Source organism: Mus pahari, chromosome 1 (assembly GCF_900095145.1).
Source record: "Mus pahari chromosome 1, PAHARI_EIJ_v1.1, whole genome shotgun sequence".
Taxonomy (NCBI): Eukaryota; Metazoa; Chordata; class Mammalia; order Rodentia; family Muridae; genus Mus; species Mus pahari.
This window is the reverse complement of record NC_034590.1, coordinates 49,753,278-49,772,607: the sequence shown is the minus strand read 5'-3', so window position 1 is coordinate 49,772,607 and position 19,330 is coordinate 49,753,278. Positions and strand designations below refer to the sequence as shown.

General features: G+C 41.7%; 1 protein-coding gene across 4 annotated transcripts in view; it reads left to right on the top strand.

The window, feature by feature from the left end:
• Ntrk3 (neurotrophic receptor tyrosine kinase 3) overlaps positions 1 to 19,330 on the top strand; it is a 370,545-nt gene that overhangs the window by 313,375 nt on the left and 37,840 nt on the right. For all 4 annotated transcript variants that reach the window (XM_021200791.2, XM_021200784.2, XM_029531709.1 and 1 more), the window contains exons 14-15: positions 1,907 to 2,079; positions 5,486 to 5,729. In XM_021200791.2, the coding sequence (XP_021056450.1) occupies positions 1,907 to 2,079; positions 5,486 to 5,729 (417 nt within the window). The remainder of the gene's footprint in view (positions 1 to 1,906; positions 2,080 to 5,485; positions 5,730 to 19,330) is intronic.

The following is a 19,330-nucleotide window of genomic DNA, read 5'->3' as shown; positions in this document are numbered from 1 at the left end:
GAGAGAGAGAGAGAGAGAGAGAGAGAGAGAGGGAGAGGGAGAGGGAGAGAGAGAGAGGAGAGAGATTGGAGAATTAGGTCTGGTAAAAATCACTGCTAGGCTGGGAAAATGAATCTCACTTTATTACCTACCACCTTTGGTCTTTCTGCCTGGAAATCTTTACTGGAGGTAGCTGTTCTGACGTCAGCACACACACTCTTTCCAAGCTCAGTTTGTTACATGTGTATATCACTTCATTCTTCTGCCTGCTTTTCTCTAGGGTATTTGTCTATTAACAAGTTCCTCCAACAAATTAATTCAAGTAGATAGGCTGGGGTGAAAAATTCTGGAATCTGGATCCAACACAAAGCTGGTTGTTCAATCTTTGGCAAGCTGAATGTGTGTTGTGGGCCTTAATTTTCACATCTAGAAAATGGGAAGGACGTACTAGGTAACTTCCAGTATTTTTGTTAGTAGGCCATTTAATTGGGAACTTTTTATGGTGAAACCTTTTAAATTTCCCAAAGAAGGGAAGGTGATGCTGGTTGAAGTTGGGTGGGGCTTCGGGTCAGGAAGTCACACTTGCTTTGCTGGCCCTGGAGAATATGGCTACTGAAGTCTGGGGAGACTGTGAATTTCAGCAAAGGATCGCTCATGTCTGCTATTCTTCCTGTCATTTACAATGTGTGAACATGGGCTGGCTCTCAAACAGGCTTGGCCCCGTGTTCTCCAGCTACAGAAATATGAAATGGGGAACTGAAAGGGAAGACAGCCTTTTCACACTAAGCATCCATCATCCCCAATGTGCAGTGGCTCCTGAGAAGTTGGAGAGGTTCATCTAGTCCATCCTTCACAGGTTCAGACCGCTGCAGTTTGGGAATCCAAAGCAATTGGCAGATTTCAACCAATGGAGCTGCAGCAGATGGAGGAAATCTCTGGCTAGGGAGGATTTGCAGTACTTGTATGGCAGGTCAATTTGTCTGAATCACCAGAAAAGACCATATATCTAGGAGAGGGAGAGAGAGAGAGAGAGAGAGAGAGAGAGAGAGAGAGAGAGAGAGAGAGAGAATATGCAAGCCAGTATCTAGTCACTTTAGAGTCTCAATGACCTGAAATCTGGGGCTGGTTTTAGCCTTACTTCTTGATTACCTAGTGGTTATTATATGCTGAATTAACTTTATGACCTTAAGGCAATTATGAGGAGTTGGAAAATGTGTGGGCGTGCCTGCCTAGGCTTCTTCTCTGGCAAAGAGCTCTTCTCTGAACAGACTATCCTTCAACAACACTGCCTGTCCTTGGGATGGCAGTTCCATTTTGGTGTAGCTATGATAAACACCATGACTAAAAGCAATGTGTGGGGAAAGGCTTTAATTCATCTTACTGATTACAGTCCATCATGGAAGGCGGGGCTAGAACTCAAGGCAGGAACAGAGCCCATGGAGGATGCTGCTCACCAACTTGCCCCAAGTTCACACGAGGCTACTTTTCTCACGAAACACAGGATCAGCTGCCCAGGGTTGGCATCATCCCCAGAGGGACCTGGACCCTCCCACACTGATCAGTAATTAAGAAAATGCCACACAGAAACACTCAGAGGCCAATCTGATGTAGACAATTCCCCCTTCCCAGGTGTGTCAAGTTCCACTTCACAGCTTTGTTCCCCTGCCATTCATATTGAGGGCGACATGGGGATGCACAATGAACATAGACTGAAGTCACTGGCCAGAGCCTGGGATGTGGGTCTCCCCTTTGACAGGAATCAAAATGTTGACTGAAGAAGGGGTTTGCCAGTGTGCTTTGCCTTGATGTTTTAAAAATAGATCATACTCGCTGTGGGTCCAGATGGATGTGGGAACAGTTTCCACCAGCTGGAAAACATAGCTTTCTGCCCCCTGGTTGCTAAAATCTAATACTGTGTGGTTCTCAGGCCCTGAAGGATCCCACCTTGGCTGCCAGGAAGGATTTCCAGAGGGAGGCTGAGCTGCTCACTAACCTGCAGCATGAGCACATTGTCAAGTTCTATGGGGTATGTGGTGATGGTGACCCACTCATCATGGTCTTTGAATACATGAAGCATGGAGACCTTAACAAGTTCCTCAGGTAAGCAAGATGGGACAGCCTTCTTGTCTCCCTCTCTCAATTTCCCTGAGCCTTTGGAGTCTTCTCTGTGGTTGGAAATCATACTTGCCATGATGAGTGCAAGTCTGAGGATGGCAAACAAAGGCACCTGCCTTTCCCTTCCTGCTCCCCTCTTCTCTCCCTCTTCCCTCTTCCCTCTTCCCTCTTCCCTCTTCCCTCTTCCCTCTTCCCTCTTACCTCTTCCCTCTTCCCTCTTCCCTCTTCCCTCTTCCCTCTTCCCTCTTCCCTCTTCCCTCTTCCCTCTTCCCTCTTCCCTCTTCCCCCTTCTCTCTCTCTCTCTCTCTCTCGCTCGCTCGCTCGCTCGCTCGCTCGCTCGCTCGCTCGCCTCTCTAGCTTCAAACTTACTATATAGCTGAGAATGACCTTGAGCTTCAGATCCTCCTGCCTCCGTCTCTTCTGTTCTGGGATCTCAGGTGTGCACTGCTGTAACTGGTTATGTGGTTCTGAGGATGGACATTAGGTCCTTATGTATGCCAGGCAAGCATTTTTAAAGAGAGCTACATGCCCAGACCTAACCCCTTCATTCTTATGTGCCATCTCCTTACTGATGGACTTGATCTTTTGTATTCATGATGTACACCTGTACTTTTTCTTCTCGGCTCCCAGATGGATTGAGAAGAGTAAAACCTGGGGTATATACATCCCCTGTGCATCCCAGGTTGGGGCTCACAAATCCTGATTCTAGGACTACTTACTCTCTGGCCCCAGTGTGGTAAAAATCTCACTTGTCAAATGAGACTAGTATCCTACATTCATCCTGAAAACCCCACAACTATAGACATTTTGATGATGAATGTGATGTCATCAAATTGTAAACTCATCAGAGTGTAAAAATGGTTGATAAAGAAATGAAATTTGTATCTAGGTAAATTCTGTCAGCATTCAGACTTGGCAGAGTCTTCATGTCTCTCCTTATGATTTGGATTTCCAAATAAAAGGCCCCGGAGATACTGAGAAACCCCACAAGATTCTCTAAGTCTCTAGAACCTGAATTCATAATGAAATTGATTTCTGGAGACCTCAGTCCTTAGCATAAGAGACATGGGGTTTATCTTAATTATAACTGGGTCAAGTTATAAGTGCTTCATGGAGTTGTTTCTAGAAACATTACATGGCAATGTGTATATAATGCCTGCATGTAGCTAGGTACTGAACCAATAGTTGCTATTGTAATAATCATTACTTATATTATTACTTTATATGAGTTATGAATCATGGTAGCTTCCAGTCTAGATGATAGCCCATCTCAGTGTGCAGAATTCCCTCACCTTGTGCTTCTTTCCTTTGCTTTAGTTTGCACCACAACATATTTTCCAGGGGTACAGCTGATCCTCCCATCCCAAGTTCAACAGAAGGGCTCAACAAAGTCCCCATGTACCTCTGAGTATCCAGAAAAGATGAAGAAAGCAAGGCAGAAGGGGGAGGAGCAGGGAGAGGCAAGAGTGAAGGCTAGGACAGGGGAAACAGCAGGGAATAAGAAAACACAAATCAAAAGAGAGAGTAACATTTCTTACTGTTGTGACCAACTACTTGGCAAGAGGCCACTTAGGGACAGGAGGATTTATTTTGACTCACAGTTCAAAGGGGTGCAGTTCTTCACAGCAGCAAACATGATGCTGGTGTGTGAGGTCAAATCATATCGGCAGTCAGGAGTAGAGAGTGGGGCAGAAAGAATTTGGGTTAGAAAGTGTCTAATACCTCCACGTCAGTGACAGTGAATTACTTGCTCTAGCAAGGGTTCTCTTCTTGGGTGTTCCTAACCTTCTAAAAAAAAAAAAAAAACCTCCATTAGTAGAGCCCAAATGTCCAGACATTCAAGTCTCTGGAAACATTTTACGATTGAGCCATAACAAATAGAGATGGCAAGAAGCTTTGTTTGCACTGAATCCCTCACCCCTTGATTCTCTGTGGCAGGAATGTAGGAAGAATTTAGTGATCCTTCTGTGTCTGGACTCACTTCTTGAAGACAACATGGGGAGTCTATTCAAATTAAGGTCAACAGTTTCTCCAGGCATTTCATGTCAACTTGCTACCCTGATTCTCAAGGGGTACCCAGATTCTTACCCATCTTCCTAGGCTCTGCTAATCAAGGCTAAGCTTGCCCAAAACTCCATGCTGAAAGCCTGGGTCACAGCAACTCTTGTTAGGAACTGACTTAACAGGCTGCTCTCCCAAATGCCCGCTTAACCCCCAAGGTCAATTCTGCCTATTAGCGTGTCTCCTGGTTGGTGAGCTTTGAGACCTGCAGGAGTGTGTCCTGGCAAACTGGGGTGAGAACTGGCTTCCTTACTCATCCCTGGCTAGCTGATGCAGCTGCTTTCCTCCAAAGGGGGAGAGGGGAAGCCCACCAAAGATAATAAACAGAGTGTGTTCCTATTTAATGATGCCTTTCAGTGGAAATTGGAAAAGCAGTAAAGCACACTGGGGCCTCCCTGTACACCAGGGCTCGTTGCTCCTCCACTTCATAAATAAGGGCCCTGGGTGTGGTTATGGCTCATTGGGCTTTCCGCAGGAAAGAGGGACCACTAAAAGTGACCGATCTGACAGGGCAGAGTGTTATCATAACACAGCCAGGCTTGAATTTAGCATAGAGAGTGTTGGGCTCCCAAGACCTCTGCTTTCGAGTCAAAGTGTTTCTTTATCCTGACTTGCTTTTGCTGTTGTGGAATGGTTAGGGGTATGGAGCAAGCCTTATGCCACTTACAGCTGGGGGCTGCAGACAGCTTGTCAGCAGCATCAGCACTGGGAGCTTGTCATAAATGCAAATGAATGAACACTGCCTGGCCAATCAGAGCTTCAAGGGGTGGGGCCTTAAGAGCTATTCAAAATCCTTCTTGATATCTCTTTTGGCAGCTCTCCTTTATAATCATAGATATTAATTTGCAGTATGTCTCCTGACTACCATATATCTAGGACTTTGAGATATTTAGGACTTTGGTTGAGCTTTCTGATAATATTTGTGCCTCAATTTTTTTTTAAAAAAAAATCAGGCTAGAAAGATTAAACGAATGTTTTTAAAACTATCAGAATAGTGTTTGACATATAGTAAGGGTTAGCGGTTACTTTATTAATTATTCTATAATGAGCAAACACCTGGGAAGACCTTGGAAGTGGTTAGCTAGTGAAAGAGAAAGTTAGTTCTCTACCTTTTGAGTACATCTGTGTCATCTTAGTGGGGAATTGACTTGTAGTCTTACCCAGAGCCATACTCAAAATAATTTGGGTAGACAGAAATAGGGATAGGCAGCCTAGAAAGGAATTTCCTTCATTTCTGAAGGATGTTCCAGAGCCCTGAAAGCCTCAAAGTCTTTACCTCTGATATGCTAAGTTCTCTCTGCTCCTCCCCCCCCCCCTTTCCTCCTTACAGGGCCCATGGGCCAGATGCCATGATCCTCGTGGATGGACAGCCACGTCAGGCCAAGGGGGAGCTAGGGCTCTCTCAGATGCTCCACATCGCCAGTCAGATAGCCTCGGGCATGGTGTACCTGGCCTCCCAGCACTTTGTGCACCGGGACCTGGCCACGAGGAACTGCCTGGTTGGAGCCAATCTACTAGTGAAGATTGGAGATTTCGGCATGTCCAGAGACGTCTACAGTACTGATTACTACAGGGTAAGGAGGCTTTCCCAGCTGCAGGACTCAGTTGCTGAGCTAGTGCCTTGCTTACGTGTCTGTCATTGTCCATCTACGCTGTCACTATGGTGCAGATGTATGCACATGCACGCTCACCAATGCACTCAACAGTTCTCTTTCAGCCACTCCTGCATCTTGGCATATCAGCTTATTATTATCATGGTAGGCCATTCTTCCTTTCTCTTTGACATTAGACTGAACTCTTTCTATACATCATAATAACCTGCACATTATGTTCCTATTACTTCACAGTTTATTCTTTATGCAAACAGAGTTGAATACATATAGATGTATGTTCAAATTCACACCCAAACAGTCTAACTTGGTGCTATGTCCATAGTCCAACCCATCCCCTGATCTAGCTTCATTCACATGTTGTATTCTCTGGAATTTCCTCATGATCATTTGAGAGTAATCTTGTTTCAAAGGTAGATCGTTAAGGAAATGGAAATCAAAGTCAACTAGAAGTAACTAGTACATAATTCTACAGGCTTTGGAAAAATGAGAAAATGAGGCATTTTTCCCATTTCTGACTTTAGAGAGGGATGGTCTTAGGATGATTGGAGGAAGTTTTATTGGCATACAGTTTTAAAGCTCCTACTTTAAAATCTTATTTTGCTTCCAGAATCATGCTTTACTCTCATTTTGGGGGGAATCTACTCATTGGGAAACAGTGAGTTTTCTTGTGTTATTATGGCCAAGTTAAAGGTAAATGGCCATGAATGTCAATTTTTCCAGAAAGAGAAGAATGGGTACAACTTGATAGCCACACACACAGATGGGTCATGTCATTGAGACATACCTTTATCTGCAATAAGGAGGATTTATGTTGCCCATACCAGGACTCACCTGTAGTCTCGAGAGGTTGAAGGTTGAAGCAGGTGGATCTAGAGGTTAAGACCAGTCTACACAGAAAGAAGTCTCCATGGAGAAAAAAATAAAAGGAAAAACTTCAAATATGGAAGACTTACTTTGGACACTTTGCCTAAGGAAAGGATTTAGATTATGATTTAGGAGTTAGAAGGACAGTATTGTGGAACAGAGAATGTATTCATCTGTGACATGTAAACAAAATCCCATAGACCATGGAGGGTGTGCTAATACAAAACTATTTCTCAACTTTCCAGAGGCTCAGACAGCTTTTGTGTCTGGGGAAAGCTGGCTCCATGGTTCACAAATGGCCTTCTTGTTGTCTCTTCCTTGGAAGAAGAAGCAAGGGATCTCCAAAGGTCCCTTTTATGAGGTCACTAATTCTAATGAAGGCTAATGATTTAATGCCTCTAATCAATGTCTACTTCCAGGCCTGCTCCTATGCCATTACCTGCAATTTTCCTGCTATGAAACACATGTTTATTTTAGCTTGGGCACTAAGGAAACATAAACATTCAGTTCATAGCAGGAGATTGGGGGTCAATTGTCTGGTCCAGGTAGGAAAGAAATGATCACTTTGTGAACTATTGTGATCCTGTTGGCCTGAGCGTGGTAATCCTGGAGGGTGGGATTTGAAGCTGGCAAGTACACACTTGTTTGATTTATTTGAATGCTCCTGGTGACTTTGTGATGCACTATTGATCACTGAGATATGACACTGATTACTCAAGGAATTCTACTTTGGTAACAGTGCAGAGGAACATTTTAGAAATGGCTTTTATGGCTGCAGGGTCTTATTCATGGTTCAACCAAAGGACGGCAAATGGCACGCTATCATGAGCACACAGGAGGCAAAATAAAGCAAATCTGGAGACAGCGGAGTGTCCCCAGCCAAGTGGCCAGCCTTAGTCACCCACCTTACCAAGGATTTCTAGAAAAAGGAATGGGGGCGTGATGTAGCAAACGCACAAGCTGGTGGTCAGAGAAGACCTGTTATGAAGACCTGAAGCATAGTCTTTAGCATCTAGACCATTCTCCCACCATGCATATCCAAAGCCTGCATGTGGTGACTCAGCAGGTATGTGGGTCATAGAGCCTAGCTGAAGTCTGCATCAATTAATTGCCTTCCACTCCGTATAATGGAGTCTTCTTTCTTGACTGGCTAAACTCAAATCTATTGTAGGGATGATGAAAGTAAGGGCAGCTTGCTGCTTTTTGTTTGTTTGCATTTCTTTTTCTGAGCAGGGAAGATATTTAATTATACTTCATTGATCTCTCTGGACTCTACCAGGTCTTAGGAAGCCATAACAGACTAGAACATCCAAGTGGAGATTTGAAATTGGCTTTTTGGGTTGTACTTAATATTTCTTCTTTGGTTTAAAGGTAAACAAACAAACAAACAAACAAAAGAACAAATGAATAATAGAAAAAAAAGGAGCTCATTCCAAATGGTACACCTTTACTGTTGCTCTAGGCGCCATTAACATTACTCTTACTCCTAGGAAAGCATCAAGGAATAAACCCATCTCATTTCTTTGGGTGTCAGGACAGATTTGAGGAAGTAAGGTCAGTGAGAATTGTCCACAGTCCAGGTATCTTGAATTCCCTCTTCATGAGCTCTAAGTCGGGCTGTTAGCTGAAGCTAGATGACTTGAAAATATATGTCTTTTGTTCCAAAGAAGTATGAAATAAAGAAGGATAGCTATTTCAGTGAAACTCAGCTCTGCTGGTAGGTAAATCTACAGTGGCCACACTGAAAGAATGGATTGTAAAATCCCTTTATACTTGTTTACCTCCACGCCTTGAGGTATGCTTAACCCCCCCTGAAAAAAATTACATACTGCAAATATTTTGAAAAAATGAAAGACAAGAATACATATGCCTGAGGTCACAAAAATATCCCTAAGGTCTTATCCTCTTTGGAAGACATCGTTGAAGAACTAAAGAGTTCTTGGTCAGCTATGTTCACTCCCTAATGTTTAGCTACTATCAGCACCATGTGCCCATTGCTGCAGTTCAATTTTCTTATTTTGAAAATTAGGACAGAAATATTCGCTCAGCAGAGGTTGTTATGTTAAGCGAGCAAAGTAGCTTGTGTGAAGCACTGGTAATGCAATACTTGCTAGACAAACTATGGCTTTTACTGTCTCCTCAGCACTCCTTACACCCAAAGCAAGAACGCTCCGGAGATAGTCTCATTTCCAGATGTGATTCTTGGATCAGGAAGAGGAACTCCTGACCACTGGAAAAGAAATGAGGCTCATATAGCTGCCCTGAAGGAGGAGGGTTAAGATGATCACCTCAAGGAAAATTCCTTCCCCAGGTTCCAACTTCCATAGAAACAGTGGGCTATTGGCATTGCCTTTCTCTCTGGCCAGTGTATGTATGCTCTTGCTTCCAAAGCATAGAGCTGTGCCTAAATTTGAGAGATTTATGTAAGACTTTCTTGTTCAGTATATACTGGTGAAGGCTCCAAGGAATGTGGTGATTTGTCAGAGAGATGGAACGCCATGAAGGATGCTCTCTGTAACCCAGGTCAAATTTGTGTTGCTCTACTATTCTTGATTAGTAGGACCAAGAACTTGCTGACTACTCAACTTTCTAACTAATGTAGATAAACACAGATAATTTAGGTGTGTGTGTGCATGTGCATGCACGTAAGCATTCAAAGGTGTGTGGGTGTTAATGTGTGTGTCTGTCAGCCTGAGCTTGCTTGCTCTGTGAAGATTCTAGAAGCACGCAGGAGGTCAGGAGGAGAGGTAAAGATAAGATCCACCTTATATTTTTTTTCCCTTTTCATTTTTAATTTCTTAAAACAAAGAGGCACCATCTGGCTCATATATAAAGTGGTATGCAAATGATTTACAGAGGTGAACTGCCAAATTTCCTGTTACACATTTAGATTGAAAAAACAAACATGCCCACCTCAAAGCAGCAGAGCGATTTCTTCTCTTCTTCCAATGGGCTGGATGGCAGCCACTGCTTCTTCCCATGGCTCATTGATGCTTCCAAGGGCACCTGTAAATGGGCTTTGACAGAGGTGGTTTTTAGATGCCATGGTTACTTTCTTAGATCTTCAGAGAACTCAGGGAGATTGGTGATGGGATCTATAGTTGAATAAGGTTTCAGGCATCCCAAAGAGGAGCAGGTTGAGATCCCAGAGCAGACATGTTTTCAGGTGTGTTCACTGGAGAAGGGGGATGATAGTTCATTGAGATCTGGAAAGGGCAGGACTGGAGGAGATAGATACTGTGATCCACAAAACCCAAAGTGAATTGACTCTGCTGTCCTCTGTCCCTCATGCCCAGCACTAGGCAGCATTAACAGAATTATCAATGTAGGAAAATAGTGTGTGTGTGTGTGTGTGTGTGTGTGTGTGTGTGTGTGTGTGTGTCAGGTTAAGCAGGAAATGGATCAGACCAGACCAGGAGCCCACACACAGATACCCACCACTGAGAAGCTATCCTTTGGCAGTCATGACCAAACAAGTAGATGAATTACCTGGGAAGAATGTCCTGCAGAAGCAGGCGAGTAGTAATCTGGATTTCCCGAGTCTGGGATGTGTACTTCAGGTTAGAAGTGGGATTCTAACCATAAAGTAGGTCTGATGGCTAGCAATGGATCACTGGGTTTCAAGATGAGACTTCTGGGACAGAGTGCTTAGCAACTCTTGAACAAGTTGAGAAAAGCAGTCCATAGGACATGGAAACAATTTAGGACAAGATGAGCTGATGGTAGAATAGTTCATTCTATGGTTTTACAATAGTCTCCTCACACTGATGAAAATGATGGACTCTTTGATATATGTATTTTCTATAGTCATCCTAAGCACTTGATCCTTTTGAAGGCAGTGGGAATGAAAGAGGGACATAGACTAATGTTGTTAATGAGGAAATGAGGATGGACTAGACATGAGGGTATTAATTCCCTTAACAGAGTGAAACTTATATAACATTAATCACTGCTACTATTATCAGAGCTAACATACAAAAGCTTTCTATTCTGAGCAAAGAGTTTGCAAAGGTCTTATAATACAGGTTGATCACTATAACAAATAAGTGGGGAACACACAATGCTCCAACACAAACAGAAGCTCATTTTCAGGACATGTGGCAGTATTTCCGGTGAATCCAATGGAGGTGTAACATTCTTCCACACTGTCATGCAGGCCATCATGCTCTTTGCCTTAGTGACCCATTGGAAGTGTTGGCACTGTGGTCTAAGGCATTGGGTTCTTCTAAATAGACCCAAGGCCAAGAAATGGGTAGGGGAGCAAGGCATGGGGAGGGTATAGGGAACTTTCAGAATAGCATTTGAAATGTAAATAAAGAAAATATCTAATAAAAAAATCCATGGCAATTAAAGAGACACCTGAGCATGCTTCAAATTTTTACTGATCTCCACACCCACACTACCAAATATGCCTAGTCGGTAGGGGTGGGTCTTCCACAAAATTCAGAGAGACTCACAGGTTAAGGGCTCACACATGGGTTTGAGGGATTCTACAACATTCTGAAATTATGAGAGTGATTCTTATGGGTTGTTTCTTTTTTCTTTCTTTTCTTTTTTTTTTTTTTTTTTCTTTTTTGGTTTTTCGAGACAGGGTTTCTCTGTGTAGCCCTGGCTGTCCTGGAACTCACTTTGTAGACCAGGCTGGCCTNGAACTCAGAAATCCNCCTGCCTCTGCCTTCTAAGTGCTGGGGTTAAAGACGTGCGCCACCACTGCCTGGCTGTTTGTTTCTTTTGAGTTTCATCCTTTCTGGGTTTAGAACTTTCCAGAGAATCCTAGAGGAGTTTATGTCTCACATAGACTACCCTAGTGAGTTTCCAGAACAAAAACAGGAGTCCAGGGCTACTCCAACTTGAGGGCTAGGGAGGGAAGCCATGCCATTATTGTCATTGGGACCTGGGGCTAGAATAGGGTCTGCTTGACCAAAATGTTCTTTCCAGTTTTATAAGCAGTAAGAATGGTGACTGATTTTGATTCACCTGAGGTAAAAGCCTGAGCTCTCTCTGTGTCTTGATTACATGTTTCTTATTGTCAACTGGAAAGAGGTCATTTGATGAGAGTCAAGTGGTCAATAGGGTGCTGAGGAAAGCCAGCTATCTGTAAAATGATTGGCATTTTCTTTTACCTTTAAAATCCAGTGATGCCTATTAAAGTCAAATGACGTTCATAATTACAGATGGTCATCATGTTCCTTGCTCAATGTTTGTATTTTGGGAGGCCCATCTAGCAACAGCCACCCTTCCTCCTCTACTGCACAGATCGTGTGTTCTGAAGAGGAGTGTGGATGAGTTCTAATGTGTGCTTGGATAACAAGTTGTTGTTGATAGCGGTCTTACTCAGCAGCCACAATGGGCTTTGTCATATGGATTCTCAGATTAAGCATCTCAGCTCCACCCAGAAACCTGGGAAAACTGAAGACCTTACCCATCAGAGGCAGAAATTGTGCTTTCTAGCTTACTTTTTGTTCCTCATCACAAGGACTGGTCTTGACTAATCACGCAAGTTGTTCTTTCAGAGGTAGAAATAAGGTTGGGAGCTTCTCGGTTTGGACAATTACTCAATCCATGCCACTTTGGTTGGAAAACTACCATAGAGTGAGGGAGTCATTCTTTCTCACCTGGTATGTCAAACAGGAGTATGGACACCTGACTGCTAATCAGTAGGAAAAGTACTGGCAGCTGTGCAGACAGCTCCTTGAGGGATACTGATTTCATTGGAAGTGTTTTGGCACTGTGGTCTAAGGCATTGGGTTCTTCTAAACCGACCCAGGAAAGCAAGGAAGGAGAAGGACACTGACTGTCAAACGTTGAACCCTTCATGAATCTTTCTAGTGACCAGACCCTGTTGCTGAGTCTCAATGTTCTTTGACTGCTTTGAATCCACTCTCTTGCTATTTATACAGAGCAAAACAGGATGTGTATCCTGTTCTATCCGGTTTGTTAGGGGTAAATCTAGATTCCGTTAGGAAAGTTACAAAGATGGTAGAGTTGTCATTAGCCCTTCATCTAGTTTTCCCTACTGCAGAGCCGTGGCACCGTTGTCAAAAATAAGAATTAGCAATGGCAATCATTGTTTATTCAACTTCAGAGTGTTTGGATTTTTTTTTTCCAGTTTTCTATTATCATTCTTACAATCCCAGGAGCCCAAGACACCACATTAATGCAACTGATTCCCCTTTAACAGCAGTGGTACTGCTGATGTGCCTGCATTGGGACTCAGGATCCATAAAATAGGCCAGCTCTCAGGCAACACTAAGGTGCAGAATCACTAAGAAACCCCAACCCCTATGTTGAGAATAGGTTGTGACTCCAGGTTTCAGAAAGAATTGTTTTAAAACTATTCAGTTCTGAATAATCCAGATGTCAGATGTGGACAAAACCTTAGTTAATTTTCTCTGGCAATGTTTGGAATAGACTAGGCAAAGGAGGCAGGGGAATCTCCTTAGACCCCACAGTACCTGGACTGTCCGTATATCTGTTCATTTCTTCATCTCTGGTATAGGTTGCATAGTGCTCATTAGAAGACATGGCACAGAGTGGACTTCTCTGCAGACAGGTGCTGTACTATACTCACTTTGAGTGAATTAGAGACGCAACTTAAATGCTAATGCCGATTAATCTGTGCAAAACTGCCAAGAGAAAGGAACACAAAGGAGGGAATCAGTAGCTAATTATAGTAGGAATTGCAACCTCACTTCCTCCATTAAAGCTAGTGGATATGAACCCTCATTATCTACCAAATAACAGACATTGTAGAAATATAGACATCTAGTGAAGGATGGAAATGCTATTTAGAACTCTGCAATCACTAACTGCTCTGTGTCTATCAAGACATCATATTTATTGTAAAATGTTGAGTTTGGTCTGTAGTTCTATATTTCTTTTTCATCTTGTGTCTTCTGTGGGGATAAATTCTTCATATGATGGTAAGAGAGGAGGAAGCTGCATTTTGGTCCAATAGGTGGGAGGCACAGATAAGAGAATGCCAGTTCCTTAATCCTCTATTACTGCTTTGACCTCAGGTCAAACACGTTTATTTTTTCCATTCCCTTTTCCTCTTCTGATTGCCATTAGAAAACTACTTAGATTTTTGAGACAGATATTTTTACGTAATTACTTCGATCTAGGTTTGCTACTGAGGTTTAATTTTGGGTGTGCTCTGTTCTTTGGGACATCTAAGATAGGCTAACAGGGTAAAGGATTGGCTACAGGAGGGGGATTCTTTCATATTATTTTTCCAGGAATTGGGGTTATCTAAATCTTTCTTGCATCTATACACCCTGACACTGTCTTCTTTCCTAGAAAATTCTGTACTTCATTCCAATCTAATGAAATAGCAGGGGTAGCTATTGCAGCCCAAGCATTCTATGAAAAGCAAAAGTGGCCGTAGGAAAGGCTTTGGTGCGGTACATCTTTATACTGTATATGTGCAGTATAATGAGGTAAGATGATCAGGAAGTTGAACTACACACAAGTGGACTCTAACAATGTGGAGAACTTGTTTAAGACATTTGCTCTCAGTGGTCTAAAGAATAATGTCCTAGGGGGAATCCTTCAATCTTTGATTATGGGCACTTTATACCCATTGACTACGGTGATGGTTAGAAGCCCACTGTGTTGGCTATTGATATGAAACAAATCTCTTTCTTGCCTATGCTCAAAGCTGGTCTTCTGTAAATACCAATCTCCTGGATTTCTCTCCATCACCTTGACTTTCTCATCTCCATCTCACAAGTGTGGTCTTTCCAAATACAAACACCAACATTTTCTGCACTGGATGGATACTTGCCTGAGACTTTGGGAGCTTATTGAAGACTTTCCTTCATCACTCTTCCTGGAGCAGGAATAAAGGTCTAGGACACAGTTCAATTATTAAGTCATGTTGGAAACATCAGTTTTTTTAGTAACCTCAACTGTCAGCTCATAGAGTGGAATGGTGCTTTGTTTTTCAATATTTTTTTTTCATATCAGTAAAACTTTCCCTCCAAGTAGAACACAGAAAACAGATATGTAGACAGATAGACAGACACATGGGACATTAGGAATCCATCTTCCTTGATATGAGTAGTTGATGAACAATCCTGGGTAGTCATATTGAGTTAGAACATACTGGTCCAGACAAGGGACCGTGAAACTCTGTGCCACAAGGAGCAGAAGAGGACTGAAGGTACCACTGGAATATCACTGGGACTTTGAAGGCCACAGCTGAAGACTCAAAGTCATTGCCATGTTGGACGTTAGAAACAAAGTAACTGTAGTTTTGGGTTAGGATACATTTTTAGAAGTGTATATTTTAGGCCACCCAGTGTCCTCTATGTCCGAAGAATTTTAGAACTAAATGAGAAGTGCCAGCTCCTTCAACTCTAAAGAAATACACCTCCGGTGGGATCCTTAAATGTCACCTCTGTCGCCCTGATGGCCCCCGGTGGGCTGGCTGGCATCAGCATCAAGGCAGGCAGATGGATGTTGGCTTTGTTCCAGGGCTGATGGGATTTCTTCCTCAGGTTTCCTCACTTATCCATTCCAGCTGTGGCACACCGATGCAATAACCAGTGACCATTCTGTCTTTGTAATTCTTCGCACTCTTTAGAAGTGTGACTGACATTCGTCATCATCTCTACCCAGAATCCAACATGTTCCAAGTAAGCCTATCTATCCTCTGTCCCCTGGGAGAAAACTGACATACACTATAAAATAATATTATAACTCCTCAGAAAAACTAAGAAGATTGGAGTGATAAAAATGACTGTGTACTTTATACATAGGCAACTAATTATCTTTTGTTTATCTTGACTGACAAGAGAACCAGTGGACTGAAATCTGTGCCCCTGCTTTGCTCTGCTAAAAATGATATTCTGAGAGCAGTTTTCCAGTGATAAATCTTGATGCAGTCTCATCTCTCTGAAAGGTTGAAACCTGGCTGTTCTCTTCCATCAAGGAAGGTGGTACATGAGTGGGATGGACATTATTATTGCTTGCCTGTCTCCATGGGGACAAGATGGGAAGTTACTCCAGGAGAAAATCCCAAGAACAGGAGGGATGTTTTATTGAAGCCAATTCTGATGAGGGGAAGCAGGCTACAGGAGGCCATGGAGTGTGGTGAGGAGTCCCTAGTTTCTCTCCCCATGCCTGTGGAGAGTGATGATAGATGCAACATGACAGACACCATTTTCCTTCTGAAGTGCAAAAAGCCTTTTGTTTACTGAGACAAGTGGAATATATAACATATAAAAACACATAAATTTCCATACAAATATCTTCCCTATGAGCTGTAATTAAGATATTTGCATGTAAAGAGAACAATATATTCCCTTGACTTCCTCCTGGTAGGGAATTGTGTTTCTCTCATAATCCACATAGCTCAAGAATATGTGAATTGTCTGACAAAACAGGATGAGGAAGAGGAGGAGGAGGAGCTCTAGGAGAACAGGGGATCTGGTCAATGCAGCAGCACTGTCTCCCCCTCCTCGCCCCCAGCCCCCACTCCCCTATATCCCCAGAGTTAGCCTATCACATAGGACAAAGCTGGAGGTAAGAAAGGTGAGCTGAGTGCCCACTAAATCCTAAATTAGGCTGTATTCGTTTGAATCTTCAAGCTTCTGCTTTGAGCTATTCAACCTCAGGAAATGTACTTAAATTCTCTACGCCTCAGATCCCTTATCTGAAAAAGAAAGAAAAAAAAAAAAAAAAAAAACGGAGCACGAGGGAGAACAATTTCTTCTTTTGTGTGGATTAAATAAGATAATGTATGCAAATTGCCTGGTACCTATTAGGCACTCAATAGATGGTTATTATCATTCCATGTAAGTGAATAAGGGAGAAATTATATATAAGAAATTTTTAAATAAGTTACATGCCAAAGTATTTCCTATGATAAGTCTTTGGTGCTGGATCCTGAAATTAAAGGCGAGAAGAGCCTACCTAAAAGAACTCTGAGAGAGAGAAAACAAAGCCACCTATCACGCCTGGTCCTTCCTGGTCAAGTTAGTCTATTCAAGGCCAAGGAGAAAGGGGATGCATATCAGTCAGTGAGGGCCTTCCTCCTTTAGAAATTGCTGCCTTCAACCAAGTACTATTTGCAAATGGAACCTTGACTTTTCGGAACCAGAGCTCCATTTTCCAGGCTTTGTTTACTGTCAGTCTCTTTCTTGAGTATTTCAAGTATCTTGGGGAAAGAACTGAAGCTGGCTGAGGTTTTAACCTTCTTTTCTCTTCCTATTTGTAATGATCTCTTCTGCTCCTTTTCAGGGGCAACGTGAGGTCAGAAATATCCAAGGTCTTTGTACTGTGTTGGTTTGGTATAATTGCTTTTACTCCTTTGGTCCCACTGAAGATCCTACCTAAAGGCAGTGTTGATACCCTGGTAAACAGTGGCACAGGATTACTGAGTGTGTTGATCAGGGATGAGCAGTATTCTCTCTTACTCTGACAACCACCATGACATCTTCTCTGCATCTTCTCTGATTGACTTGCTTCAGGCTCCACAATCAGATTGGATAATGCTTTGTACTTAGTTACTCATTCTTTCTAGTGGACCAATTGTCAGCTACACATATATATTCATATATATGTTCAAGTTTGTCTTCTGGAAGGTCAAGGAGAAAGAGGAAGCATATCAGTCAGCAATGGGCTTCCTCATTGTGAAATAATTGTTGGCTTCAACTAAGAACTATTTGCAAATGAAACCTTGAGTTTTTCGGAAACAGAGTTATGTATGTATGTATGTACATACACACACATACACACACACACTCATATATTCATATATATATATATATATATATATATATATATATATTCATGTTCTTGAGGCATTCTGCTATATCTCTTTGAGAATATTACTTTTAAGACAAAGGAACTTATAACATTCATAGCAGAGGTTTTCATACAGGTGCTTAATAAAATGCTTACTTTTATTGATTACATAATACCACATGAGATGTCTTGATGGATAAATAATAATGTTCCTACTGCTTTAAATATTATTAAATTAAACTTCATGGGTCTCTGCTTGACAGGTAGGTGCCAATGGTCAGTACGTGGGGGTCTCTGGGAATGTATATCTGGGAGATGCAATGCTGCCTTAATGAAAAATCAGTTGTTGCATTCATATTTCCCACTAGTGGCTCAAACATTTTCCGCTGAATGGAGAAGACTGAATGAATATATTACAATGATTAAAATGTACATGAGACTAGATTTAGTTAAAGGAACAATTTGTATGTATGTATGTATATATATATATATATATATATATATATATATATATATATATACTTGGACCAGCACGACTGAGTTTCACTTAGTTTATGTGTTCAAATCTATAGATGAAACTAACACCGTAGTGCCCTAATTATCTTCAGTTAATCAGTTGTTTGTAGGTTAGTATATTCATACAGCGAAAGTAATTTGCTTCTGGGTAGATTTGATATCCTGTTATATCCCATCCTGCCAAGTTTTAGTAGTCCAGTCACATGTCTCTCTACCACCTCAGTGCCACCAATTCTATGCCAACCTGTACCTGGGTGCCAGAACTATTTTAGGCAATTATTTTTTGTTGTTGTTTTGCAAAATTGAGAGGTCAAAGACTTGGGTTCTGTGCTAGAATGTTCCTCCCCAGAAGATCAATTTGTCAATAATCTTTGGATGTTGTCATTGGATTGAACTGTTTCCCTACACACACAAACCACTTTCTATATAATTATTTTTATTAAAAACCTTTGAAAAATCCTTGCTGAGATTTGAGTAAATTTGCAATGGCAAATCTGTGGAATCCTGACTTGGAATTAAGTTAAAAGTTATCTTGTCAAACCTTCTTGACAGATGAGTTGACACTGGAAGAAAGGGAAAAGGGTGGGAGGGAGAGATGAGAGATAAATTGTCAAGTGCATGTTTTTAATTATTAGGAGCAGAATCATGACAAAAATATTGTCCTTTCTTGGAGATCTGAGGTTCATCTCTGATTTCCATTTTAGTAGGTTATGTTCACTGACTGTAGGAGTATCCCACTTTATATATCACAAAAATGTAAACTGAGGCTCAGAGATTAATTGGTAATCCTCAGGTTGGTGGTTCTGTTTCATATAAAGGTTTGTTTTGAAGAGATTAACTATTAATATAATTTTTAAAAGTCCATAGCAATATAGTATGGTTCCCATGAAATAAGTTAGAATTCCAAGGTAGAAGTATAGTTATATATTAATCCAGTACTATGTGGTGTTTATTCTAATAGAGTTTTGTGGCAAAGCTATTTCAAGTAAAGGAGACAAAAGTTTGGTGTGACTCAGAGATGGTTACAGTGGCAAACAAGGAGATCTTAATTTACGGGACTTGGGGATTCCACTGTACTTGTTAAATAAGCAACAGTAAGAGAATTGATCCAAGTGGGGTCTGAAGATAGTAATACAGGTCAAACGAAACTCAATGAAAAGTTAAAGATGCTAGAAGTAAAGCAGGCAATGATCACATTCAGGGATTGCTGTCTTAATATCCATAAGTGTTTTGTAGGGAGAGATTATTTTACCATATGTTTATTATGAAAATACATACTTAAGAGTACAAATATTTGGTCATTATAGCTTCAATGGCAATGCCTTATTCCATCAAATTTATATTACTTGTACCCAACATTATATATATATATATATATATATATATATATATATATATATATAGAGAGAGAGAGAGAGAGAGAGAGAGAG